General features: G+C 35.8%; 2 protein-coding genes across 2 annotated transcripts; one reads left to right on the top strand and one right to left on the bottom strand.

The window, feature by feature from the left end:
* Positions 1-623: 623 nt before the first annotated feature.
* Positions 624-21,824, bottom strand: LOC126703765 (2-oxoglutarate-dependent dioxygenase AOP3-like). Its single transcript, XM_050402842.1, has 4 exons — positions 21,508-21,824; positions 20,333-20,669; positions 19,653-19,778; positions 624-689 (listed from the first exon to the last, which is right to left on the bottom strand). Exons 1-4 carry the CDS (start codon positions 21,822-21,824, stop codon positions 624-626), a joined length of 846 nt encoding a protein of 281 aa, XP_050258799.1.
* A 2,793-nt stretch (positions 21,825-24,617) lies between these two features.
* On the top strand, positions 24,618-25,845 carry LOC126703766 (uncharacterized). The gene is made up of 2 exons (XM_050402843.1): positions 24,618-25,089; positions 25,205-25,845. The coding sequence occupies exons 1-2, from the start codon at positions 24,618-24,620 to the stop codon at positions 25,843-25,845; spliced, it is 1,113 nt and encodes a 370-aa protein (XP_050258800.1).
* Positions 25,846-27,045: the final 1,200 nt, after the last annotated feature.

Below are 27,045 nucleotides of genomic sequence, written 5' to 3' on the forward strand. Positions count from 1 at the left end.
AAGTGTGATATGTGGGGGTAACTATAAAATATTCTGATAATAAAATAAATACACAATTCCTTATCTCTCATATTAGTTGGTCTCACTAACATGGTGGGATAAAGAATTCACTTTTGATAATCTGATAGTTACAAATTACAACAATAAGAGGGGGGAGGGTGGAGGAGAGAGGTTTGAACCTTAGATGTCTCAAATATTGGAAATATCATGATGTGTCAATTGGGCTACAAGACTTTTGACAACAAGACAAAGAATTTCTATTCCGAAAATTGGGGGATAAAATATATTTGTTTTTGATATCAAAATACTTTTATTTATTAGTTATATTTAGAGTACATATTCAGCCAAAAAAAATTGAAGTACATAACATGTTTATTCATTCCTATATCCTTATTGAAAGCCCATTAAACTTGTGGGAAGCACAATAAAAATAACTTTCTACATCCTTTTAAAATTTCTTATAAAAACATATCTAAACACTTCTGACTTTAGGAAACTAAGACGCTAAAATAAACCCGCAGTGCGCAATAAAAATAGCATTGAGACATGCTTTTCTGGAATGAATGAGTTCAAACACCACAATAGTCTTTGACTAAAAGTTCTCCGTGACTAGCTTGTGCATTTTATACTTTGAAATATTCAAGAATATTTAATGGACGGTATTGTAAAGGGTGATCTTCATCAAAATTCTTCTAGCACACATATTGTCCCATCATTTAATGCAAAAAACCCGAGTGAATATCTCGTCTCATTTTCAGCACTCAACGTAACTCCATGGACACAAAGCTTGTATCCTGTCATTGCTCCATACCTTGTTCAAGTGAAATATGCATCGCTCAATTATAATAGAATATATTATAATAACATACTATTTCAAAAGGTACAATCTTGAAATTATTAATTGATAAGTCTAAGTAATATTTTTCACAACTATTGACATAGTTTATTGTGAATTGTAGATAATCAGTTAAAAGTAATGTGGCTTCAATCATATACAAGTAATGTGAACAGTTGTGCATAATATTGTATATGGAATATTACTCATGCTCAATAACCAAAGTTGTTACCAGTTCTGGAAATTAAGACATAAATTGATCATTACACTAAGGAAAAAAAAAACAATTGTTTCATGAAAAATTAGAATCATGATTACTTTTATTTTCCTAACATGTTTTACATTTTATAAGTTTATACTAGCTAGCATACTTTCATAATATTTCCCACTATAACTACCTATCTATTTTCTCATATTCTTTAAATAATTTAGGTAGTATAGTATAAGAAAGAGGAATGCTTATAGGAGTTTTGTAATGACAACCATTAATTATAAGTAACCCACCTGGAGCAGTGGCAGAGTTAGGATTTTAGTTGAGGGGAGGCAAGAATTAAAGTAAATATATTTTTAAATTTTTTTTTTTTTAAATCGATATAAACCATTGTGAGCAACTGTAATTTTCATAAAAATTTTTACTAACAAATAACAACAAAAGCAAGAGATTTATTTAATTAAATCCATAAAGACATTAAAATCAGTTTGTCCAACATTGCTAAAAGTAAATATTGAAGCCTCTTAGTTTCATGTTGTACTTTTATTATCATCTAGACCTCTTTAGAAGTCAAATTTGGCCATGAGGGAGCTTTTCTTTTTGTGGCCTTACTAATTTATGGTGTATTAAGTATGTTCTATGCAATTGTTTAACTTTTGTAATGCAATGTTTCTCTATTTGATGCTTTCATTTCCATTTCTTCCTACTTCCTAGTTAGGATAGTTACTTTTTCCTTTGTATTTTTCAACTTTCATAATATAGTGACAGTGTGACACATCAAATGATTCATATTTAATGACTCAAGTCATGTAATCTAATTTTTCATTTTTCCAACTTTGTTCTTTAATATGGTTGATTGATTAGTGCAACAATTAATATACATCTATATGGACCCGTTAATTATATATCATTCTATTTTTTTCTCACTACAAATGCTTTGTTGTAGAGCCACAAACAATTGAAATTTCTTAAATAAAAAAGGAAAAATTGGGATAAACATCCAAAGTGCCATGAATAGTGACATGCTAAATCTTAGGAGAAGATAAATGTTTTTTAAAACAATAGTGATGCCAGTTTTGGTTTAAAAGGGGAATAAAGTGCATTGAATGCCTCTATGCCGTGAAAATTTTCCACTTTCTTTGGTGTCAGAGTTATTTTCTTATTTAAGTTGAAACTACTTTTTTGTTTTTTGTTTTTTTTTCTTAGGTCAAAGGGGGCAAAGCATTTAATGATTTCTATATACTAGTACTCATGAACTTTTTGAGGAGTCAGGGGGGGCATTTGCCCCCTCTCAATTACCCCTCTAACTCTGCCCCTACATTACACAAATCGAAGCATCAGTTTGTAACATATTAACCATTACAAATGAGAATGAATGCAGAGATCCATTGGTCATTAAAGACAAGATGGCTATAAAGCCAAAGAGGAACAGAAACAAAAGGTACACAATTCTAATCCCAAAAATACTCCCAAAGTTGAATTCCATTGTGATATTCCAATTGAATTCCAACTAACTTTATCATATATTGGAGGGTTTTTGGCACACACCATACTAGTGTATCCATATATCTTTGTTTCATCCGTTGACAATTTCATCCTCATTGTCCATCAGCATAGAAGAGAACTCAACTGACGATTTTTTGCATCATTAGTTTCTCATTGGCAAAAACATGTATTTGGCAAGATTAATAAATAAATTTGTCAACACAAAATAAACAAGTTCAACAATAAATTTGGCCTATTATTAAATTTAATGGCATTAGACAAACATATCTAACATATAAAAATGAAAGTGAAATAGAAAGGGAGATAAAATCATTCTTTATTTTCGAAAACAAACATAAGGCACACATGGTTAACCAGAAGATTCACACCAACAAGCATGATTGGCTGCTGTGATATGTCTACTTTCTACCATTGTTGCCAATCATGCATCTTCACATTTACAGCCTTTTTTATTTGATACAAGTATAATCCATCATATTGCACCGTCCAAATGCAATGGTCCCCACCACAATTCTTTAACCAATGATCGTTAGCAAGATAAACATCAAAGCTAGCATTGAAGTTATTGTAACAAAAAGAACAATAAAATTCTTTTGTGCCATATATAGCATTGTGAAAAGAGAATTGCCATTGTTCATTAGGTTGAAGAGTTCTAATGCCCAAATCATCTTATGCTGATTAACAGTGATAGTTTAAAGTTTCGTTGTTGAGGTTGTCGATGATTCGTACATGTTTCTTTTTAAACGAATAAGAACTAATTAGGCCAAAGACTAAGAGAAGGACAAACACAAAACTATAAAACTGGGATATTATCTTTTGTTTCATCTTGCTGGTGCTTAGAAAAGATATTTGATTACACTTGAAATGCATTTTACTTCTACTTTTATAGCCCAAAATTATTGAGTTGTATGTATACAAAACATGTCCAAATTCAATGTGACTACGATGTGTGTTTCAATTTTCATTGGAAAAGGTGCACTAGCCTTGCATAAGGTTTACTAAAAAGTTATTAATACCTAATTAATCTTCATTAATACATGACCTAAAAAGTTATTAATACATAAAAAATCTATCATTAATACATAACCTAAAAAGTTATTAATACATAACTTAATCGTCATTAATACATTACCTAAAAAATTATTAATATATAACAAATTCGTCATTAATACACAAATTAGAAAGTTATTAATACATAACTTAATCGTCATTAATACATGACTTAGAAGGTTCTTAATACATAACTCAATCGTCATTAATATATGACCTAAAGAGTTATTAATGCATAACGAATGCGCCATTAATACATGACTTAGAAAGTTATTAATACATAACTTAATCGTCATTCATACATGACTTAGAAAGTTATAAATACACAACTTAATCGTAATTAATACATGACCTAAAAAGTTATTAATACTTAATGAATCCGTCATTAACATTACATGGCCTAAAAAGTTATTAATACATAATGAATTTGTCATTAATACATAACTAAATCGTCATTAAAACATGACCTACAAAGTTATTAATACATAACTTAATCATCATTAATACATGACCTAAAGAGTTTTTAATACATAACGAATTCGTCATTAATGCATGACTTAGAAAGTTATTAATACATAACTTAATCGTCGTCGTTAATACATGAGTTAGAAAGTTATAATTTAATCGTCATTAACACGACCTATAAAGTTATTAATACATAACTTAATCGTAATTAATACATGACCTAGAAAATTATAATTGTGAGCGCAATTGGTCCCTCAAATTTCAAGTGAGCACTATTAGTCCCTTAAGTTTAAAAAATGAGCATTATTGGTCATCTGTTAACTTTGACTAATTTTATTACCCATGTGTCTAACGAAATAATGATGTGTCAACTTTTAAGTGACATGGCATATTTTTTATTATTAAAAAAATTACACATGACCAACTCACAATTTGAGTTGTCAAAAAAAGTTTTAACTTAGACTTATCCCAATCCCCAAATAACCCAAATCCCGTTCACCTATACTTCAATGTTAGCCTCCATTGCAATACCAACAACCAAGCCTCAACTGCTATAGATCTCATTGTGAAATAAAAACCTCACACATTTTTTTTTTCTATTATATACACTTGGTTCAAATCAAATATTAAAATTGGAAAAAAAAATGGTTTCTTTTATATAAATTTGGATCTTTTATATAGTTAGCTATAGGTCTAAACAATGAAGTTGACCCATTCTTTGGTAACAAAGAAACTGAGGAGAATATCAGGGCTTTTTGAAGCCGATCCATTCTTCTGTATAGATCTTTTAAGGGAGAAGAAAAAAAATGGTTTGGACTCTCTATAAAAGTCATGGATTCTGTGTGAAAGATTATTACGAGGCTTTGAGAACAAGGGCTGACAAGCTTTCCTTGGCAAAATATATGGCGAGTTGAGGTCCCATGACGTGTGGCTTTTTTTGGTTGGCCTCATGAATAAATCTTAACGTTGTATAATTTAAGAAGATGAGGTATTATAAATTATAATCCTTAATTAGGGTCATTGTGGCTTTTGTCAACAGTTGTGGAGTTTGGCAAAAAGATTTGGATTTTGCTATGAGTTTGCGATGGTTATGGCTTGATATTTGGAATTCTGTGGAGGCTTGTATAGAGGTTCTGGCTTAAGGGTTTTAGGTTGTTTGGGGATTGGGATAAGTCTAATCTATAAAAAGAGTTTGACAATTTAGATTTTGAGTTTATGCTTATTTGTAATTTTTTAATAATAAAAAATATCCCTAGTCATTTAAAAATTGACATGTCATTGTTCTGTTAGACACGTAAGAAATAAAACTAACGGAAGTTAATTGAAGGACCAATACAACACATTTTTAAATCATAAGGGACTAATTGCACTCACTCGGAACTTTATGGACCAATTGTGCTCACATGGTAAACTTCAAAGACCAATAGTGTAGTTTCACCAAAAGTTATTAATACATAACGAATCCGTCATTAACACATGACCTAAAAAGTTACCGTTTGTTTGTTTAGATCCCTTAAAACAAATTGTTTAACCTAATATATTATCCAAGTGATTACTTAGGTTAATTATCTGATCGAGGTTAAACTGAAATAACTCATATCATGCAGTGCAGACAAATAAATAAGACAATAATATGATTACCCAGAAAAACCAATGAAACAGTCCAGTTTCAAGGTAAAAAACGTGAGAATAATTTGACCTAACTATCCTCAAGGTAAAACAAATTCACTATGATAGAATAGAAGTTTACAATAGATTTTTTCCCAAAATCTAAAGCTACCTCTGGTAGAACTTACTCACACGACCACGTGCAGCTCTGAATCCACGGACTCTTCTATTTTGAATCTGTAACACAAACACCCACGTTTGTGATTTTGAAATCTCATTCAAAGGTTTCAGATCACCATTAGTAGTTGATCTTGTAGCAACAACTTCTACAACACCGAATCTTGAGTTTCTTTAGAGAATATTGCCAGTAGAAGACTTCAGAAAGCATTAGGTACAAAAACCCTTGATCTACAATTAGAGGCATAAAAATCACTCTTCTCTCACTTAAAAGCCCCTCTAGAGTTAGCTTATAATATCCTTTAAATACAGGAAAAAACGGATTGCAATTTGGGTTTCAAACGAACAAGTTATGGTCTTTTTATGTTTGCTGATTTGCGACTTCCGATCGATTGAAAAATTCTCTTGATCAATTGAACTAGTCTAATTTTGACTTTCTAAACCTGTAGCTTGTATGTTCTTTGATTTCTGACTTGCAGTGCTTTGAGCATTGTCTAATATGACTTCATAGACTCTAAGATCTATATCTTGACAAGTTTATATTCATGGTTTGCAAATTGTTCTGAACTTTTAGAACCTAACATTTATTAATGCATAACTTAATCGTCATTAATACATGACCGAAAAAGTTATTAATACATAACTTAATCGTCATTAATACATTACCTAAAAAGTTATTAATACATAATGAATACATTATTAATACATGACTTAGAAAGTTATTAATACATAACTTAATCGTCATTAATACATGACTTAGAAAGTCATTAATACATAACTTAATCATCATTAATACATTACCTAAAAAGTTATTAATACATAATGAATCCATCATTAATACATGACTTAGAAAGTTATTAATACATAACTTAATCGTCCAAAGTCCCCCAAGGCATCCGTCTCGTCAAGGTCCGCATCCTTGACGATGGAATGAGCCGTCTAGACTGCATGCTACTCATCCTTCACCAGAAGAGGGACTTGTGAAGGGACTAGCTCATTAATGACGGGGACACAAGGCATCTGTAAGGTTGAATTTATTCAACCATCTAATTGGCTTTATTCCTGCCAAATTTGCTTGTAATTCAGCATTTAGTAACCCTGTATTTAGGTGGGATTGTTGTAAGGGTAGTGAGTGAGATAGAGTGAAGATTGTTCAAGAGTGTGCAAGAAAACAGAGTGTCGCGGCTGGGACTCGCGGGTGGACTCGCGGCTGCAAGCCGCCAGAAGCTGCACACGTGCCAAGCATGCTGGAAGATGAACAGTCATGCTAGCTGGAGCACTACAGGACAAAACAGGACAACTGACCATACGGTTAACTCGCGACTGGATCTCGCGACTTGGTCAAGCCGCGAGGTCAAGCCACGAGCCACCCCTGTTTTGGAAAAACCTGACGTTTCACATTCCTCTTAACTCCAGTATAAATACCCTTTTAACCCACGATTGAAAGAGAGCTTCCAGAGAGAATTTTGAGAGAGAAACCCTAAAGAAAAACCAGATTGTTTCACCCACAATCTATACCTTAGAGTCTCATCAAATTCCCTCACTCTCTTCCTCTCCATTGTCAAATCCTTGAGAGGCATTATACCAAACCTGGTTCTCACCATTATCATCTCTGTGAGACAGTCGTTTGGAGTTCTGGGAAGCAGTTAGGAAGGAGCCAATCTTCATTGGTTGATGCTACGGTGTAGTAGCGGAATCCGGGAAGCTAGAAAAGAAAAAGGTTCGGCGCAACCTCGTTGGAGCAAGAAGCTTGGAGGGCTTAGGTGCATTGGGTAGATTAGGCTTGGAGGGTCTATTGCTGTCCTTGTATCCCAACTGTATTTTCTAGTGGATTGATTACCGCTTGGAGGGCGGCGGAGAGGTTTTTCGCCGAGGTCTTCGGTTTCCTCTTCGATAACATATCGGGTGTTATCTCTGTGTTTGCATCTTCCTTCCTCTCTATCTCTGCCTTTACATTATCTGCTGTGGTTTATTTTGTTATGGCTTAGATAGTTGTTTAACCAATTTCATATTATAGCATATGTTAAGTTTCCGCACACTTGTTGTTTGACATATTGCTTGTGCTGGTTAAGTTGGTTTTTGGGGGTCTAAACGTTCAAAAGTGTTTTTGTACACGTTTTTGAACTTTCAATTGGTATCAGAGCGGGTACACTGCTGTTTGGTTTCATTACCATTTGTGTGATCCTTGACTCCCTTTTGAGATGGATAGGTCTCAATCCCTTAATGCACCTCCATATTTTGATGGAAGTAATTATGCGTTTTGGAAGGTTCGTATGAGAGCTTTTCTATGCTCTATTGATGAATCCGTGTGGGATGCTATTGAGATTGGTTGGACCAAACCTGAGGCAGCCAAATCCACATGGGATAAGGCAGCACTTGCTGCATCTAATGCTAACAGTAAAGCACTAAATGCTATTTTCTGTGGTGTGTCTCCAGATGAATTTCACAGGATTTCTCACATTACCATTGCCAAAGATGCATGGGAGATTCTGGAAACAACTTATGAAGGCACGAAGAAAGTGAAAGACACCAAGTTACAAATGCTGACCACTCGGTTTGAAGAGCTTAAAATGAGTGAGGATGAGTCTTTTGACTCTTTCTATAGGAAGCTAAATGAGGTGGTTGTCAGTAAGTTTAACTTGGGGGAGAAAATGGAGGACTCAAAGATTGTAAGGAAGATCCTTCGATCATTGCCGGAAAGTTTTCGTGCTAAAGTGACAGCCATTGAAGAGAGCAAGGATCTTGACGACATCAGAGTACAGGAGCTGGTTGGTTCTCTACAGACTTATGAGATGTCACTGCCCAATCAACGGAAGAGTAAATCCCTTGCTCTAAAGACCATTAATGAGAAGGTGGAAGATCAAGGCTCATCGGGAGAAGATGTGGTTGACAAAGATGTAGCCTATCTTGTTAAAAATTTCAGAAAGTTTTTGAAATTCAAAAACAATGGAAAATTTGATGATAAGAGAAAATTCCAAAATTCTGGAAGGGAGAAGAGGGATTTCAAAAAGAAAGATGGAAAAGAATCCCAATCCACACAAGGTGTCACTTGTTTTGAATGTAACGGGCATGGACACTTTAAGAAGGAATGTCCTAATTATTTGAAATCGAAAGGCAAGGTGTATGCCACGACTTTGAGTGACTCAGATTCGTCTGACTCAGAATCTGAAGAGAGCTGTGATGGAGAGGGGAACTATTCAGCTTTCATGACTATTGCTCATGTTGAGTCTTCAGATGAGTTGAATTTGCTTGTACAAGACCTTGGAGAACATAGTGATGATGAATCACTAGGAATTGTTGAAGAATCAGAAGCTGAAGAAGAAGAAAGCACAGCAACTCTTCAAGAAAATTACAACTCACTCTTGGAGAAGTCGGGTGAATACACAAGGGTAGCCAAGGCTGCTGTGAGAAAAATGAAGAAGGCTGAGGAGGACTACAAAAGTCTCCTAATCCGGTATAGGGAGGCCAAATGCGAGATTGAAACACTGAATGGTGAGCTGTCCGAAGCTTACACTAAAGTGAGATTTCTTGAGAATGAGGTTGTGCAAGCAAATGCAAAAATAGAGAGGGTCACCACCAAGAAGCTAGATGATGTTATATCATCTCAAAAGAGCTTTTCAGACAAATCCGGACTGGGATATACCGGGGGAAGTAGTTCATCTGGAAATGTCACTAAAGAAGTGAAGTTTGTAAAGGCCAAAGATCCAGTTGTAGCTGACCCTACTGGTGTGAAGCTCGAGGTGGAGGAGAAGAAGAATGTGGTGGACCAACGGATGCTGAATCATCGTAATCAGTCTGTGGGCAGGTCTGAATCTCGTGCCAAGTCACGTCCACGACCACAAAGAGGTCCTAGAGGAACGTATGTGTGCCATTATTGTGGACTTCAAGGGCACACTCAACCAAATTGCCAAAAGCTGAGAGCAAAGAATAGTGCAACTCCTCAAAGGTCAGGAGGACCCAGAATTAATAGGAGAACTTGGGCAGGTGATCAATCTAGAGAGCAAAATGGAGATCCCGGAATGATGAACGTGATGAAGATGATTGGTGCATTCACCAACTGCTTGGAAAGCTTCTCACGAAGGTTTGAAAGCCCTAACTCCCGTACCCAATCCTTTAAGGAAATCACCCCAAGCGCAAGTGACGTGTGGGTGAAAAGGGGTACTCATGCATAAGCATTACAACATGTCCATGCATTAATACTTCCTATGCTTTGTGACTATGTTTGTTTGATATGCTTGTTGTTTTTGATTTTGGTTGTTTGCTTGTCTTCTTGTGAATATTTCTTAATTTTGTTTTATCAATCTTTTTGTTTCTTGAGTCAAAAATCCAAAAATCACATAAAAAATTTGAAAATCAAAAAGCTTGATTGACTTTGTTGAGTTTTGTCTTAAAACTCGTTTTGCCTTGTACCTTTGTGCTAATGGCTTTGTGCATTTTCGAGCATTGCTTGTATTCATGCACTCATATCACTGTGGGAAAAATCTTGAAATCTATGTGATTGTTGTAAATAGATCTTCAAACTTGTCATGAATGATTAGTGAATGGTTATGTTGATCTTGAGACATGCATAGACTTGTGTCTATATATCTTCCCACTTTTTATTTTTGTTTTGCTAAAAAGAGCTCACCAAATGTAAATCTCCAAATGAAAAGAGATATTGAGCTGCAAAAGCCTGTCGCACATTCTAGTATTTGACTAGGAAAAAGGGTAAGCGACCTTATATTAAAAGTGAAATTTCATTCAAAAAGGCCAAAGGCCTGTTCTTCAAAGAGAAATGTTATATATCCCTCTCACAATGAGAGATGATTGCCTTAAAAAGATCAAATGTTATGATTGATAGTGGAGTCAAATGAAAAGCTCCAAGTTTTGTTATCAAGATGTGTGGGAGGTCATATATTCATATTTCTATAATTGAGATTGGTCACATTATCTAGTGCTAATTGTGTATGCCTTGGTTGAATTGATCATTGAAGCTTCACATTAGATAAAGGACTATCTCATTGTTGATATCCACACACAACACACAAGTTTATGTTCAATAAATGCCATATTCATTTGTGTGATTGTACTTGATAAAATGTGTTTTCACATGCTCAATCTTTGTTAATTCAAGCACAAAAAGATTTTTGAGTGTTTTAGGTGTTTTTGGAAAGTATTTTGTTGGAAAAATCTGAAAATTTCAAAAATACAGTTTTGCCCTGTTTTGGCGGCTCAGTCACGGGTATGCCAAGTCGCGAGCCTCAGTCGCATCTTCGCTGGTCAGTTTTGGCAACTTGTTCGCGAGTGGAAGGTCCAGTCGCGAGATTCACTCAGAGATTTTCGCGGCTCAGCTCGCGACTCACTCGCGGGTAGACCTTCCAGTCGCGAAAAACACTTAGAAAAATTTTTCAAAATTTTGTTCTTGAGTGCTTTGGCGGCTTGAGCTGGCGACTGTGTGGCGACTTAATCCAGTCGCGAAAATCGCGTGTTTTGCAGAAACAGGAGCAGTTTTTAAACTTTTTCAGTTTTTCCCTCGAATTTTTGTGACTGTTCATCTTCTCTCTAAACTCTCTCCCTCCCAAACACTCCGTGCTCCCTTTTCCAATCTCTAGTGTTGCACTCTTGTAGCTCAAAATCGTCAAGTTACAGGTATGGGTTTTCTGTTTTACACTCTTTTCTACTTGATTTTGTGCTTTTACCTTTTGATTCTTCGCATATGATTGTGTTTTTGAAATGGGTTTTTTGTTTCGGTTTATGCTCCTTGTTCTTGCTTAGCTTGTGGATGCTGTTGCTAGTTTGTGTTAATGATAGTCATATTCTTATTGCTCTTCATCTTGTGCTTAGCTAAGTGTTTCTTTTATTTCAATCTGATCTTTGAGCTGTTGAGTTGTTTCTATTGGATTTTTTTTGGGTTGTGAGTTTTACTGTGCTAGATTTGCATGTTTTAGTGTGTTAATCTGTGGGAAGCTTCTGTTAGGTTCAATATACTGTTTGTGTGCCATATCATTTTTTCCATTATCTGTCTCAATGTCATTTATCTGCCTTTAGGATAATTTCACCATGTTGTTCATGTGTTTCCTATCCTAGGCTTGGTTTATCCATATGTTTGAACTAAGTAGCTTGCTGTTTAAGTTTTTGAAGTTCATTTGTATGGTTGATATCTCTCTCTGTTATTACATGGTTCTGACTGGTTATGCACATATATTGCTATATGTTGTTGTGGCCTTTTCTGATTGTTCACAGATGGCTCCCTCACCTCAAAAGAAGAAATCTACTGCAAAGAAGGCTGACAAAAGATTAAAGATGGATTCTAGATTGTTTAGGTCAGTTCACCACTTTGAGAGATACAAGGATAACTTCTTGAATGCAGGAATCATTCAAGAGAGATTTGTGGATTTGGAGGACTTAAGGCAAACTTTTATTCCCAGCTGTTTTGAAGGAAGAGGATGGGAAAAGCTTCTGAGTGGTTTCCCTGTTGTGTGTGAACCCTTAATTAGGGAATTCTACTCAAATGCTGTGATAAAGGATAATGAATTGAGTTGCTGGGTGAGGGGTAAAGAGTTTGTCTTGGATGCTCATGTCATAGATGATGCATTAGGGCTTGAAGGATTAGATGATGAAGAATTTATCAATTACAAGGATAGGAGTGTGTCTATTGAAACAATTCAACAAAGGATAGGTGGGCAGAGAGAAGGGAAATGTTTGAATACCACTGCCTTTCCAGTGGACATGAGGTGCCTTACAATAATTATGATGTTTAACCTCTATCCCATTAGGAAATTGACTACAATCAACTGTGCTAGAGCAGTCTTTCTGATGGATCTCAAAGAAAAGAACTTCATAGACATAAGTTCCCACATTTATGACACCATTGTGGATGAGACTAGAACAACCTCTAGGCCTAAATTGATCTTTCCAAGTTTGCTTATGAGGATTTTTAGGAATAAGGGTGTTCCAATCCCTCAAGACATCAGTCCCATGTCTACACCCTCTGCAATCAACAAGCTTACCTGCAAAAGGATAAGTGTTAGGCTTCCAGGAGAAGAAGATGAAGGTGATGAAGGAGAGGCTGCTCCAATGGAGACTGAAGCAGAGGCAGCAGGGCTTGCATCATCTTCAACACCTAGGAGAAGTGGCAAAAGACACAGAGCTTCAACTTCTGCAGACACACCTCCAGATGCTTTCCAGATCATTCTGGAAAGGCTTGATGGGATCAGGGCAGTCCAAACTGAGCATTCTGACAGGATGAGAGCCATGCAAGACCAGATTGATGTCTTGGCTGCTAAACTTGACAACTTCACAACTCAGCATGACCAGTGACCCTTTGGCAATTCCTGTCAAAAAGGGGGAGAAGTTCATTGATGATTGAGAAGCAGAAAAGCAGCTCTTAAGGGGGAGTAATTAGTTGAGGGGGAGTAATGTGTTTATATATGTTTATGATTTGGGTATTTTAGTGTTTTTATGGTTTTAATACACTGTGTTTTGGTGTATAGATGTTCCTAACTCTTTTCATATACTCTTGGTTTAAACTTTAATATATGTTTGATGATGTTTTTTTTCAGGAAGTTATTTGGTTTGTACCCATGTGCTTTTGTAAGCTTTTAGGGTTATTGTTTTATGCATAGTTTGTAGGCTTTATGGTATGTACCTTGCTTAAGTGCAGCCTTTATGCTATGCTGAAATCAGTATTTTAATCTAAATGTTCTGCATTTTGATTTAGGTACTGTCACTCTTGTGCCCTTGTAGGATTGTTCCTAGATGCATATGCCTTGTGTGCTATGCATTGGTTGAGTGTTGAGTATACAAGTGTCTTGCCTTGTGCTTGTTAACTTGTATGTCCTTGTGTTCATTCCAAGTGTGAATGAGCACTGTGATCACTACCTTGTGGTGTTCACTTGGTTGATCAAGCCATGGTTTGTTTATTAACTCCATCTTTGCTTGATCTCACATTGCCTGTTTCATATGCTTTTATAATTTTCTACTTACAATGATCATGGTGTATTGTTGTGTTTCAGGAGTTTATGCTCATATGATTCAAGTGCTTCACAGCTTCTAGAGTTAGGTGTGAGTGAGTTTTGTTCAACTGTTCCCAACTCACATGTTAAGTCTAGAGTCTGTTTTAGAGTTTTGTCACGGAATAGCCAAAGGGGGAGATTGTAAGGTTGAATTTATTCAACCATCTAATTGGCTTTATTCCGTGCCAAATTTGCTTGTAATTCAGCATTTAGTAACCCTGTATTTAGGTGGGATTGTTGTAAGGGTAGTGAGTGAGATAGAGTGAAGATTGCTCAAGAGTGTGCAAGAAAACAGAGTGTCGCGGCTGGGACTCGCGGGTGGACTCGCGGCTGCAAGCCGCCAGAAGCTGCACACGAGCCAAGCATGCTGGAAGATGAACAGTCATGCTAGCTGGAGCACTACAGGACAAAACAAGACAACTGGCCATACGGTTAACTCGCGACTGGATCTCGCGACTTGGTCAAGCCGCGAGATCAAGCCGCGAGCCACCCCTGTTTTGGAAAAACCTGACATTTCACATTCCTCTTAACTCCAGTATAAATACCCTTTTAACCCACGATTGAAAGAGAGCTTCCAGAGAGAATTTTGAGAGAGAAACCCTAAAGAAAAACCAGATTGTTTCACCCACAATCTATACCTTAGAGTCTCATCAAATTCCCTCACTCTCTTCCTCTCCATTGTCAAATCCTTGAGAGGCATTATACCAAACCTGGTTCTCACCATTATCATCTCTGTGAGACAGTCGTTTGGAGTTCTGGGAAGCAGTTAGGAAGGAGCCAATCTTCATTGGTTGATGCTACGGTGTAGTAGCGGAATCCGGGAAGCTAGAAAAGAAAAAGGTTCGGCGCAACCTCGTTGGAGCAAGAAGCTTGGAGGGCTTAGGTGCATTGGGTAGATTAGGCTTGGAGGGTCTATTGCTGTCCTTGTATCCCAACTGTATTTTCTAGTGGATTGATTACCGCTTGGAGGGCGGCGGAAAGGTTTTTCGCCGAGGTCTTCGGTTTCCTCTTCGATAACATATCGGGTGTTATCTCTGTGTTTGCATCTTCCTTCCTCTCTATCTCTGCCTTTACATTATCTGCTGTGGTTTATTTTGTTATGGCTTAGATAGTTGTTTAACCAATTTCATATTATAGCATATGTTAAGTTTCCGCACACTTGTTGTTTGACATATTGCTTGTGCTGGTTAAGTTGGTTTTTGGGGGTCTAAACGTTCAAAAGTGTTTTTGTACACGTTTTTGAACTTTCAGCATCATCAAACCCTTACCCACACCATGACGGGGAGGGTTAGGATTACTCTGGGATCCTGTCAAGTCTAAAGCGATGGGTTGGCTAAAGATCTTCTTCGCCAAACGTCCCCCGTCAGCTTGATTCTTCCTTTTATGGCTCATCTTAGCAGTAGGGGCAGACAAACTACCAGCCTTTGTTTTAAGGTCTGTAGCCTTCTTCACCGCCAAAGCCCTTTTTAGCCCCCAACTTCATCTCTGCAAAACCAAAAACAAGAGTAAGATAAAGGACGGGCAAATCAAAATAGAGAAAGTGAAGAATAAAAAAGAGACGGACAAAAATACTTACATCGGCAAGATTGAGCATCTGACCTTCTCGCTTCAACCATCGACACTATTCCTCCACAATATGCGTGGAGAGTGTCAAGCATCACTAGCTTCTTTCAACTCCTCTCTATTAAGGGAATCTGTAAGATCTGTCCCAAAAAATCCCTCTACTCCTTGCTGATCACTGTCAGCGCTTGAGCTGACAGACCAAAAACATATAAGGGTTAGCGACGGAATAACAAGAATATGCAAAAAAGAGAAAGGTAGCATCTAATTTTACAACTATAGACACCGTATTTTGTACCCATTAATAAATTTTGGTCCCCGACCCCAGTGATAAGCTTGATATATGTCAACCAAGGGTAATTAAAGAATTCACAATAGTTTGAAAGTAATCACAACTCAAAAGTGCTCAAATTGCTTTGAAATCAATACTAAAAAGTGACCTTTACTCACTGTTTTGACCATAACTTTTGATTCACAAATGATTTTTTCATTGAAGTTTGTTTTATTGGAAAATAGACTTCCTGGGCTTTTGAACACAAATTTTGCCTACTTTGAACTTATATTGAGTGAGTTATGACTGTTTGACGTTAGGTCAACTAGGCAATTCGATTTTCTAGGATTTAAAACTTCATTTTAAAGGCCCAAAATATCATTATTTGATGTAGGCCGGCCCATAGACCATTGAGCACGTCCAGAGATAATTAAACAGCCCCCGAAACCCTAATTTTTACTTATAAATACTCACCTTATGCCTCCAATCAAAACGCTAGCTAGAGAGAGTGATTTTTTTTCTCCATCTTCTCTAAAACCTTTTTTTCTCTTTTCAAAATCCTAGGGCAGAACCTTAGAACGTTTTTTATAAAATTAAAACCTTTCTTTAGTTAGTTCTAAGGTGGAAACTATTTTCCAAAATTGATTTCTCAAAAACCTTTTTCAATTAAAGTTTGTTCTTGAGTTGTGATTACCTAAACTATTGTGCATTTTTTATTATTCTTGTCCTATCAATCTAATCTTTGTGTTGTAGGCACTGAGGGGTTGGTTAAACAAACTCTAAACTCATAGTCTAAAGCAAGGTGAGTATTCTTTTAATGAACTCTTTCTTTGTTCAATAATATTCACATGAGTTTCTTAACATCGTTTTATATTTTTTTTATTTGATTTGTTTGATATTCATGATTATGTTTGATATGTATTAATCTGATTTTAGGTTATTGATAATATGTTCTTGTTCTTATATTGTTATTTGAATCCCTAGGTTAGTTCAACATGTTTATTGATTTAATGTAGTTTAGTTTAATTGTTTGTTTTGTTTCATGTTTTGTTTTTTATGTTGATGTTTTATGTTTTTGTTTTAGGTTAGTTTACTTTTTTAGGGTTTCTAACACGCTTGTTTGATCTCACATGTTATATGTTTGTTTGATTAAATCTCTAAAAATGTAATTTTTTTTTAATCTATATTAAAGGCTGCGTATGCATACTTGAGTACATGTATGCATATGCACCCTGAATCCAGATTAGGGTAAAATCTTGTTTTTATTATCTTTGATCATTTTCCATATGTTATTTGATTTTGTTTCATTATGTTTTAGGTTAATTATTTAGGTTTAATTTTTTTTCCATGTTGTTTGAGTATTTTTTGCCATGTTTAGTTTATTTGATTTTCTTTCCTTGTGTGTTTTATTTAATTGTCAACTTGCCATGTTTATTTTATTTTGTTTGTTTGTGTTTGATTTGTTTCCTTTTATATTGTGATATGTTTCTAACATGTTATATGTGTTATTTTCTTAATTGCATGATGTATGTTTAGGATAAGGATTAGGGCTCTCTTAATAAACTCTTTAATTAAATATGACCTAGCAACACATAATAGAGGCCAGCCCACAAGCCAGGGGGTCTTGGGTGCCTAACACCTTCCCAAGCCGTACCCAAACTCCAGACCCATAACTTGGTATATGGACCCATGTGTGTAAGTGATTGGCTCAAAAAACTTGATATGGTTCCTAGACCTAATCTAGGTGACGACTCCATTAGCCCACAACAAAGGACGATTAATTACACTACGGACAACTCACCAGTAGTATCTAAAACTCCCCAAGTATTATCGAACTCAACTACATCCACCCATTCTTCTGGTCTACACACTCAATCTGTCCCCTAAACAAAGAAATATCTACCTTTCCAATCTTGATTGGAATCAGGCACGTCCGTCACTAGTTTTAACGTCTCCTTTCACGTCACAAAATTGTAAAAAACCTTAGAACCTGCTATTTGCTGGGGTTTATAATAGAAAAAGAACTCGTCTAAGGTTAGCTAACGGTGGCCCTCACTCATCTACCCCCATAGCACTTCAGCACCAATAAAGATCCTCTAGGCGTTGGGATAGATCTGCCTGACAAACATGCCTAGGTAGTCCGCGAGCTGACGCTGCAACACAGTAAGAGGCAGTCTCAGCCCCATGACCAAGACGGACTCATAAAAGTCGACATTCGCCTTCTATCGAGAGTAGCACTTCTCAATTTTACCCGACAACCTTAAAGGTATATGGCTGGGTATTTGGAAATAGTCATGGAGTTTGTTAAACATCTTCACCGACAATTTGGGGAGAAAGTTGTTCACTGACCAGATCTTAGGGAGACTAAAAGGCCTAAAATCGTCACTTGACAATTCAAAGCCCTTTCCGTCTCCTTCCCCATCCTCTTCCTCTCCGTCCTCTTCTTCTCCAAATTCTTCTTCTTCGTCTCCCTCACCTTCGTCCCTCTCCCCCTCTACCTCTTCTCTTTCTAACTCCACCTCTTCATCTCCCTCCACTTTTTCTTCTTAAAGGTGAGCTAACGGTTCCTTCTTCTGAAAGTTTGTCCAATCTCCCACCATAGGGTCATTGCTCAACAGACCGACATGTTCATCATCTAGAGGAATCAACGGAACATGACCGCTCGTCGCTTTACTACCACCTAACATCCTCTCACCTACAAGTGACGAACAAAATCTAGGTGGTCACTCAAACGTAAGCTAAATACTAGACTGGCGACCAAGGAGGGTCGATTGAAAGAAGAATGAGTATATAAGGAAAAAGACATTACCTTGCAAAGACGATGGTAGAAAATGAGCTCGACAAAGCAGCGAAGCATAAGGATGAATAGCAGGCGACAAACGGATAGGACTGAAGCTAAAGCTCTGGGTGAATTTCTGAGTAATAAAAAAGTAAACTTCAAAAGGGCATGGGCATATTTATAAAACAAAGGAGCACGAAAAAACGAAGCGACGCAATGCTTCCTATGAACGAATTAGAAGACGCAACATGTCACCCCAAAAAATGAAAAGACCTTTTTGCCCTTCATTTATGACATAGATTTTCGGGATGAAGAACATTATGATGAAAGTATTTTATGTACTCCACGACCCTTTAACTACCCCGACGAGTCATGGAGTAAGGGACAGCTAATGAGGGTATTTTCGTCTGGTAGGAATTTTGGTTGTTCACCCGTCCTAAACAACCTCAACGGGCTCAAGACTCCATTTCTCTCCATCCATCTTGGTACTCACAGGAACGGACGATCCTTGTCCTCACCATCTCGACGACAAGCTGCTAAGCCTACTGACCATGAGCCTGTCATTATAGAGGCCTCGGATTTGTCATAATATGTTCCATTAGCAGATCTTAGGGTACGGATGAATGGAGATGCCACCCCTAGGAGACTCATTAGGTAGCTCACATTCTATAGACAGATCGTTTCTTACGTCAGCAATTACACACTAACGGACAGAAGCCAGACCATGCCTACGAGTAGACCTAATGGGCCCCACAATCCTTTACGTAGTCTCCTTGCATATATCCTCATATGGAAATATCTTGCGCACCACTCCCAAAAACCCTACTACACGCCTATATCTTCCTTGTATAGAAAAACACCCTCAAATCATGGAACCCTAATTCCAGATCTTTTCTACAAGGAAAGATCCCTACATTCAAGGGATCTTAGTTTGCTATTCAACACTATATAAGCATTAGACCTCCTTTTCTCCCAGGTACGTAGAAAATCCCTAGCTCTCTCACTATAGAGTTCTTGGAGATTTCTCATTCACTAACTTAACCTTCGAAGGGTCTTTGGCCGGCACCCCACTAGTGCTCTCTGTTTGGTTCTTGGTTCTTGTTCTTCAGGTACCCATTGGATCAATCAAGGACATCAGCTCACTGACAATTTTTGTGCATCATCAAACAGTATTGTAAAGGGTGATCTTTATCAACTAATTCTTCTAGCACACATATTGACCCATCATTGAATGCAAACAACTCGAGTGAATATCTAATCTCATTTTCAGTACTCAATGTAACTTGTTGGATGCAAGCTTGTATCCTGTAATTGCTCCATACCTTGTTCAAGTGAAACATGCATCAATCAATTATAATAGAATATATTATAATAACATACTATTTCCAAAGGTGCAATCTGAAATTATTAATCAATAAGTCTAAGGACACAATATTTTTCACAACTATTGTCATAATATATTATGAATTATAGATAATAAAAGGGGAATTCAATGATGAACCTAGTCAAAAGTAATGTTTGCTTCAATCAGATACAAGTAATGTCAACAGTTGTGCATAATATTGTATATGGGACATTACTAAGGCTCAGTAACCAAAGTTGTTACCAGCTCTGGAAATTAAGACTTAAATTGATCGCAACACTAAGAGAAAAAAAAACAGTTTCATGACAAAATAGAATCATAATTACTTTCACTAGTTTCCTAACATGTTTTACATGTTATAAGCTTATACAAGTAGAATTCTTTTATAACATTTCCCACTATATTTACCAATATTTTCTCAGATTCTTAAATATTTTTAGACAGTATAGGTATAAGAAAGAGGAATGTTCATAGGAGTTCTGCAATGACAACCATTAATTATAAGTAACCCACCTCGAGTGCATCAGCTGCTAAGAATATAAAGGTTGAAGGGGAGGGATCAAAACCAATCCATTCACCATTCTTAGTTTTTATCTCAAGGCCCTTTATACGATTTTGATGAAGTATGAAAGTGAAGTGTTTGTCCGTGTGGTTTTTAAGGCCTGTGTTGGTCCCTGTCTTTTGGGGTTCATTATAATTTAGAAATGCGACAGTATGAGTAGTTGATTCCATGTGAGAGTTATAGTATTTCTCTGCACCATAGTTTTCAAATACCAATCTCATCACCATTTTATCTAATTCTTCCATCTGCTTCACATATGAATCTGCAATCTCACTAAACCAAGAGACAAATCACAAAAACTAGTGTTACATGATGAAAACCATGAACATGTATTGTTTAAAGGAGAATGCTGAAATTACTATACAAATTTTACTACAAGAAACTTATAAACTGACATGACAATAGATGTGAGATGTCTGTTCAAAATCGTAATAAATATATATTAGAACTACCTTTTTCTGTGATTGGTGACATATATTTGCAAAGCACACAGTAAAATTTTAGTATCCTTAGCATCACTCTTATTTAAAAAATCAAGTAATGTAAGAAACAACAAATTTCACCATTTTTTCACAACTCTTTAAGGTGACAAATTATAATTGGTATAAAATTATTTTCACATGAGTCCACCATTGGTACCATTTTCATTACCAACATAGTAATTAATTATGAAAGGATTATATAATTTATTGTGTTAATAGACCTTTTTTAAAAAAAATACTAAATATTTTTAACACACACATATGGACATATGGGGAGAGGGGAGAAGGTTTTAAAAAAAATTGACAATGGTATATATCTAAAAAGACCTAACTCTTGGATACACAGCACAGGTTTTAAACCTCTTTAACTCACACTCATTTTCCAATGTGAGATTAAGTCACTATTTTTTCATTTGAGAATACTAAGTATTTTTAACACACACACGGGAAGAGGGGAGAAAATTTTAAAGAAATTGACAGTGATATTATCCAATAGACTTATTGTTAAAAACGGAAAAAACAGTACTTATTCATATCAAAGATAAAGTTTTTATAGACTACTATGTTTTGTCAACGATATAAGAGTATTTCAAGCATTATAAATCATACAAATAGCTAAATGTATGTGTTTCTAATAGAGATGTCCACAGATTTCAAATCCCTCTTCTTCAATCACCAAACGTTCGTGGAGAGCACTAGAGGCATAGCCATGGAAAGGCTTTTCATAAGTGATTTTCTTTTTGGTTTCTGTGGGAAAATCAAACAACTCACCCACTGCATCAAAGATTTTATTGTAAAGTTGTAAAGAAACTTTATGGCCAAGTTCTACTACAAAACAACCATACTCTTTAAGTGCATGGCAAACTTGTTTGCGCATTGAGAACCATGAACCTGTACCAGGCTTCAAGTCCTCACTAGAAAAATCAAGAACTGGAATCTTGGCCCGTGTTTGGATAGCCATGGTTAATGGTTTCTTTTCCTGTCCACCTAGGAATTAAGTTAATTTGAGCTCGTCTCAAAACAATAAAGGCAAAGCTGTGGAATTGATGCATTGATATGGCAGGTTAATTTATAGATATAAGTCAAAGTAGTGTAGTGTCTAGAAAAGGACAAATAGGGAAGATGTGATATTATATAGAAGTATGATTTTTTGTTTGCATGTTGATGTTTTTATATATATAAAATAAATTTTTATTTTTTGATTTTTAGCCAAAAGATAGTCAAGGAATGCATATTATAAATTAACAACAACAGAGTCAAGTTTGTAGGCTATCTTGCTAGTGTTTTGGATAGATTAGGCGGTTGCTTGCGAAGGATTACTGCTTCAGTGCTTTGCTCTCTTGTCTCCAACTTTAAACCTTTTTATTATATTAAAAAAATTTAATGAATGCCTAAGGTCATTAATTTATGAATTTTTTTTTTTTTTTGAGAAACAATTTATGAACTATTTTAAGAAAACTTTTATAAGAAAACTTTTATGAGAAAAGAAATTTTTTTTTTTTTTATAATTTTTTATATTTTTTATGAAAGTAGTATCAAGACTTTGCAAAAATAGCCAATTAACAAATGTACTAAAGACAACTATCGAAACCAAAAAAGAAAATCTAAAATGGTAGTATCACCACTCAAATAAAAGATTTGCCATTTAATATATAGGGATAATTATAATAAACCCACCATTATATGGCCTGTTTTTACTTTGCCTGGTTTAAAACTTTACACTTTGCCCACTTGAGATTAGTTCCGTTAGCCTTCTGTAACCCACCTTTCCGTTTGCTGTTAGAAAAACATATTTTTAGGCAAAAACAAATATAACAAGAATCAAAAAGTGAGGGTTTTAAATTAAGAATTGGGCAACCAAATTTACTGTTTACTGTCATTATGTAACACACCAAGCATACAGCATGTTTTGGGACTCCCATCTTTTCTCCGTTTGGATATTTGAATCATGCTTCTTTTCACAAGTTTTTCCAGGTATATTTCCACTGTATCCTCAGGAGTCATCCCAGGGGTTTGCTTCACAAATCCCTCTACAAGCCATAAACACAGCAACTTTCTCACAAGAATATCATAATCTTTTGGGAAAAGTTGTAAATAGAGGAAGCAAGGCCTCAAGTGGAAGGGTAGATCATTGTAACTCAGGGCCAAAACATTTGAGAATTGGACTTGCTTGCTGTCTGGTAAGCGTACCTTTTTTAAGAATAATTCCCAAGTGTCTTCGTCATTTAGCGGGTTGAGTTGATGAGGCTCTCCTCTTGTATTTGCTCTTAAAGCAACGCGATAATTGCTAAGTCAGCATGACTCTGCTACCATTTTTTGTGTCTGGAAAGGCATCAAGAAGTTTTTTCCATACATCAGGTGTCTGCAAATCGTCCAACACAACCAAGTACCGTTTCTCCTTCAAAATCATATGGATCTTCTGTGTCAATTCCTCTTTCGTAGATTTCTTATCAACAATTGAACTTACAATCTGTTCCAATGTGCTCACCAGCACATCTGTAAGGTTCCCAAAGGTAAGAACCCATGCGCAACAATCAAAATGACTTTTAACCTCAGGACTGTTATAAATTGCCTTTGCAAAGGTAGTCTTGCCAGAGCCATGCTTGCCTACAACTGAAATGACTCGAAAATCAAAACGACTTTTAACCTCATTGTTTTGCTGATTCAATGTTAGCCCTTCATCTTGATGGCTTGACCTTGATCTGTACAAAGTTAATTGCCGAATCCTGAGAGGCTCGCCTTGTGTAAATTTGGTTGCCCAATTTTTAATTTAAAACCCTAGTTTTTTTATTCTTGTTATATTTGTTTTTGCCTAAAAATGTGTTTTTCTAATGGCAAATGGAGAGGTGGGTTACGGAAGACTAACGGAACCTAACGGAACTAACTTCAGGTAGGCAAAGCGTAAAGTTTTAAACCACGGGTAGGCAAAGAGAAAACAGGTCAGATCACAGGTGGGTTTACTGTAATTATCCCATATATATATATATATATATATATAAAAGGACTAATTAAGTATTAGAACATCGGTGGCCATATCACACCGCCAGTATACTTTAGCTTCCTCTTGAATCTTGATTTTCTAGGATTACAGTTTTGAGTCATTTGTGCAATAAATTGTATCATGTGTTACATTGGATGCAACTTTTTGCTGGAAGTTTATTTGTTTATTTATTGACAGTTCATTAAAATATATTTATATGTTGTACCTAAATAATAAGGCTTTAAAATGTTATTCTATAAACAAGCTAAAAAAACAAAGAGAAAAATAAAATTTGGCAAACATATTCCACTTATATAATCTCTTAGAAACCGTATATTCTTTTTTTCCTTTTTTTTTAGGAATACCATATATATTTAGCACTGGTTTTTGGTATATCTGTATGATTTTTTTATTTCATTGTTATTATGATTTTGTGCAGCATGTGGTAAAGTTAATTTCAATCCTTTGATTATTATCTGAAAGGTATTATGTTTTAGAAGAGGACTGTGAGGAATTTTGGAAAAACCAAAAACCTATATAATAAAGTAAGCTAAACAGGGGTGGAGACTTCTACATTGTCAACATTCTGTGTTTTACAGAGTGTTTAAGTCCAAATACTTCTCAGATGGTTCATTCTTGGATGCACCAATCCCATCTCATTCTTCTTATGCTTGGAGGAGTATTGCTCAGAGTCGGACTCTTTTGATTCAAGGAAGTCAATGGAGGGTGGGGAATGGAACTAAGATTAATATATGGCAAGATAAGTGGCTGCCTATGGCCTTTAATCAGAAAGTCATTTCACCTCGGACTATTCTTCCTGCAGAAGCTAGAGTTGCAGATCTTATTGACACGTCTTCCTTTCAGCCGAGATGGAAAGGGACCTTGATTGATTCTGTTTTCTATCCCTTTGAAGTTGACATCATTAAATCTATCCCCTTAAATTTCAGATTGCCTCCTGACTCACTGATTTGGACAAAAAATAAGGCTGGAAACTTCACAGTTCGTAGTGCTTATTTTCTTCAAAAGGAGTTGGAGAATGCTTCCTATGGCAACTTGGCATCTTCTTCACATTCAGGTCGTAGGCATTCTTTTTGGAATATCATCCGGTCTTCCTTGATTCCTCCGAAGATCAAATCCTTCATTTGGAGAGCTTGTACTGACAGTATTCCTCTTCGTACCAAGCTTTTTGATAAACGTATATCCAGCTCTTACTCCTGTGTGCTTTGCTCAGATGCAGCGGAATCATGTAGTCATCTCCTCTGGGAATGTTCCTTTGCTCAAGCCGTTTGGTTTCAAGCTCCTTTTAGGAACTCTTTTCACTTTTCCCTTGCACTCTCTGGAATTTGAAATTTTGTGTGTAGCGCTTTGGATGATATGGAACTGTCGAAACAAATTCATCTTTGAAAACAAAACTCCCTGTTCAGATGGTTTTTGGTCTGGAGCTTCGGTGTATGTGATGGAGTTAATGGAGGTTAATAAGAATGGATTAACGGTACCGACAGCACCTGACAGGAAATGGTCTCCTCCTCTTTCAGATTCAGTTTTCAAATTAAACCTTACTCTCTCACAGTCTCGGTCTAAAGCTTCAGTTGGTGTGGGTTTTCTAATTCGTAATTCAGAAAGGGAAGTTTTGGCAGCATCTTGTGAGCGTGTCAGGAAGGAGCTGTACTCACTGTGGACAGCAGCTGCTGTCATGCGTAAGGCCCTTGTGTTTTGTCAAAACAGTTGCTTTTCCAAGGTCATTGTTGAGAGTGATTTTGCTGAGCCGGTGGACTTCATTAATTCAGATAGGATCTGCACTCTAGAAGTGGCTTGGATTTTGGAGGATGTTAAGCTCATATGTAAACAATTTGTTAGTATTTCCTTTGTTTCTGTTCCTTTAAAATATAACCGTGCTGCTTTAGCTCTAGCTAGTGCTGCAAAAAAAAATGAGAAGACTATTATTTGGTTAGAAAAATGCCCCTCCTTTCTCTTTTCCATTGTACAGCGTGATATTAATTGAATATAGCCTACTATCGTTTTGTCTCAAAAAAAAAAAAAAAAAGTATCTTTAGTTTTTGGTTTGTTAAATATAGAGAAATTAAATTACTTCATAGTGCTAAAAAAATACTTACACACATGACTCTAATTAATCTTTGAATTGGTATCGGATCGGATTAGATGTTATTTGTTGTTTTGGATTAAGAATATTTTTAGTTGATTATAAAATATCAAAGATTATTTCAGTAATTATTTAGGACTCTAAATAGTTTCTTCTTCTCTTTTTGAAGCCGGCAGCCTTCTGAATGCGTTATAAGGACACATGCAATGTCGAGCCCTAGTTTCCTCATTATTACTTTGTTTTTATTTGGAAATGGTTTCTCAGTCTGTCAATGTGTGCAACTTGAATGAGTCCTTTATTCTTCGTTTTTATTTTAGCACCACTTCACCTCCTGCTAGTGTCCTTAAAGATGGTTAGCTATGATTCAGCTATGTTTCCTGGAATTGCATGCCCTTGGAAACTTTTGGATGGTTGGATCAATTGTTTTCCTTTAAAAAATGTATGGTTGAGAGAGATGAATCCTTACTTGATCTCAATGAAAAGATCAAAATCCCCATGCTATTAAATTATTAGGTTGGCCACGGTTTTTCCATTAGTAATCATTTCTCATTGATAATTTAATATTTACAGTAATATTAGAGAAGAGATTTGAACCCTAGTTCTCCTTGTAAAAGAGAACAGATAATGCTAATGAGTTATGACTCTCTTGAGAATTAGCCAACATTTTTAGAATATCTTAATTGTGTTCAATCCATATTGAGCTTCTTCTTCAAATTATCATTCATTGAAGAACTAGGAATCACAACCCCCCCCCCCCCCCCTCTCCTACCTAAAATTAAAAAACATCTAAAGTTTTACTAGAAATCATTGAATTACTGAGGTGGCCAATCCTAAAATTGATATTTTACTTTTGAAAGTGTCTAAAGACTTATGGCTATGGGTAATATGCTTAAAAGTAAACTTGTTTTGATGTTTAAGATATTCATAATAAGAATTTTAAATAAATATATATTGAAAAATTATTCTAACATTAGGAAAAACAAAAAACATCGCCTTTTCGGGCATGACAATGAGCACCTTGCCCCCTTAATCAACAGTTTTGGGCTTTTTATATATTTTGGGTTTAGGGTTTAGGATTCAAGGGTGATCGATAAGAAATAA

The sequence above is a fragment of the Quercus robur genome, chromosome 10, assembly GCF_932294415.1.
Source record: "Quercus robur chromosome 10, dhQueRobu3.1, whole genome shotgun sequence".
In the NCBI taxonomy this organism is placed as follows: Eukaryota; Viridiplantae; Streptophyta; class Magnoliopsida; order Fagales; family Fagaceae; genus Quercus; species Quercus robur.

Bases quoted from the DNA above. Each gene is read 5' to 3' on its own strand.
- LOC126703765 (XM_050402842.1), bottom strand. From the start codon at position 21,824: ATGGCTATCCAAACACGGGCCAAGATTCCAGTTCTTGATTTTTCTAGT. The intron at 20,670-21,507 runs ACATCTCTATTA...GTTTTTGTGATT, and splicing joins GAGGGATTTGAAATCTGTGG to TGTCTCTTGGTTTAGTGAGA. The intron at 19,779-20,332 runs GTGGGTTACTTA...CACTTGAACAAG, and splicing joins TAGCAGCTGATGCACTCGAG to GTATGGAGCAATTACAGGAT.
- LOC126703766 (XM_050402843.1), top strand. From the start codon at position 24,618: ATGGCCTTTAATCAGAAAGTCATTTCACCTCGGACTATTCTTCCTGCA. The intron at 25,090-25,204 runs GTAGTCATCTCC...TTTTGTGTGTAG, and splicing joins CTCAGATGCAGCGGAATCAT to CGCTTTGGATGATATGGAAC.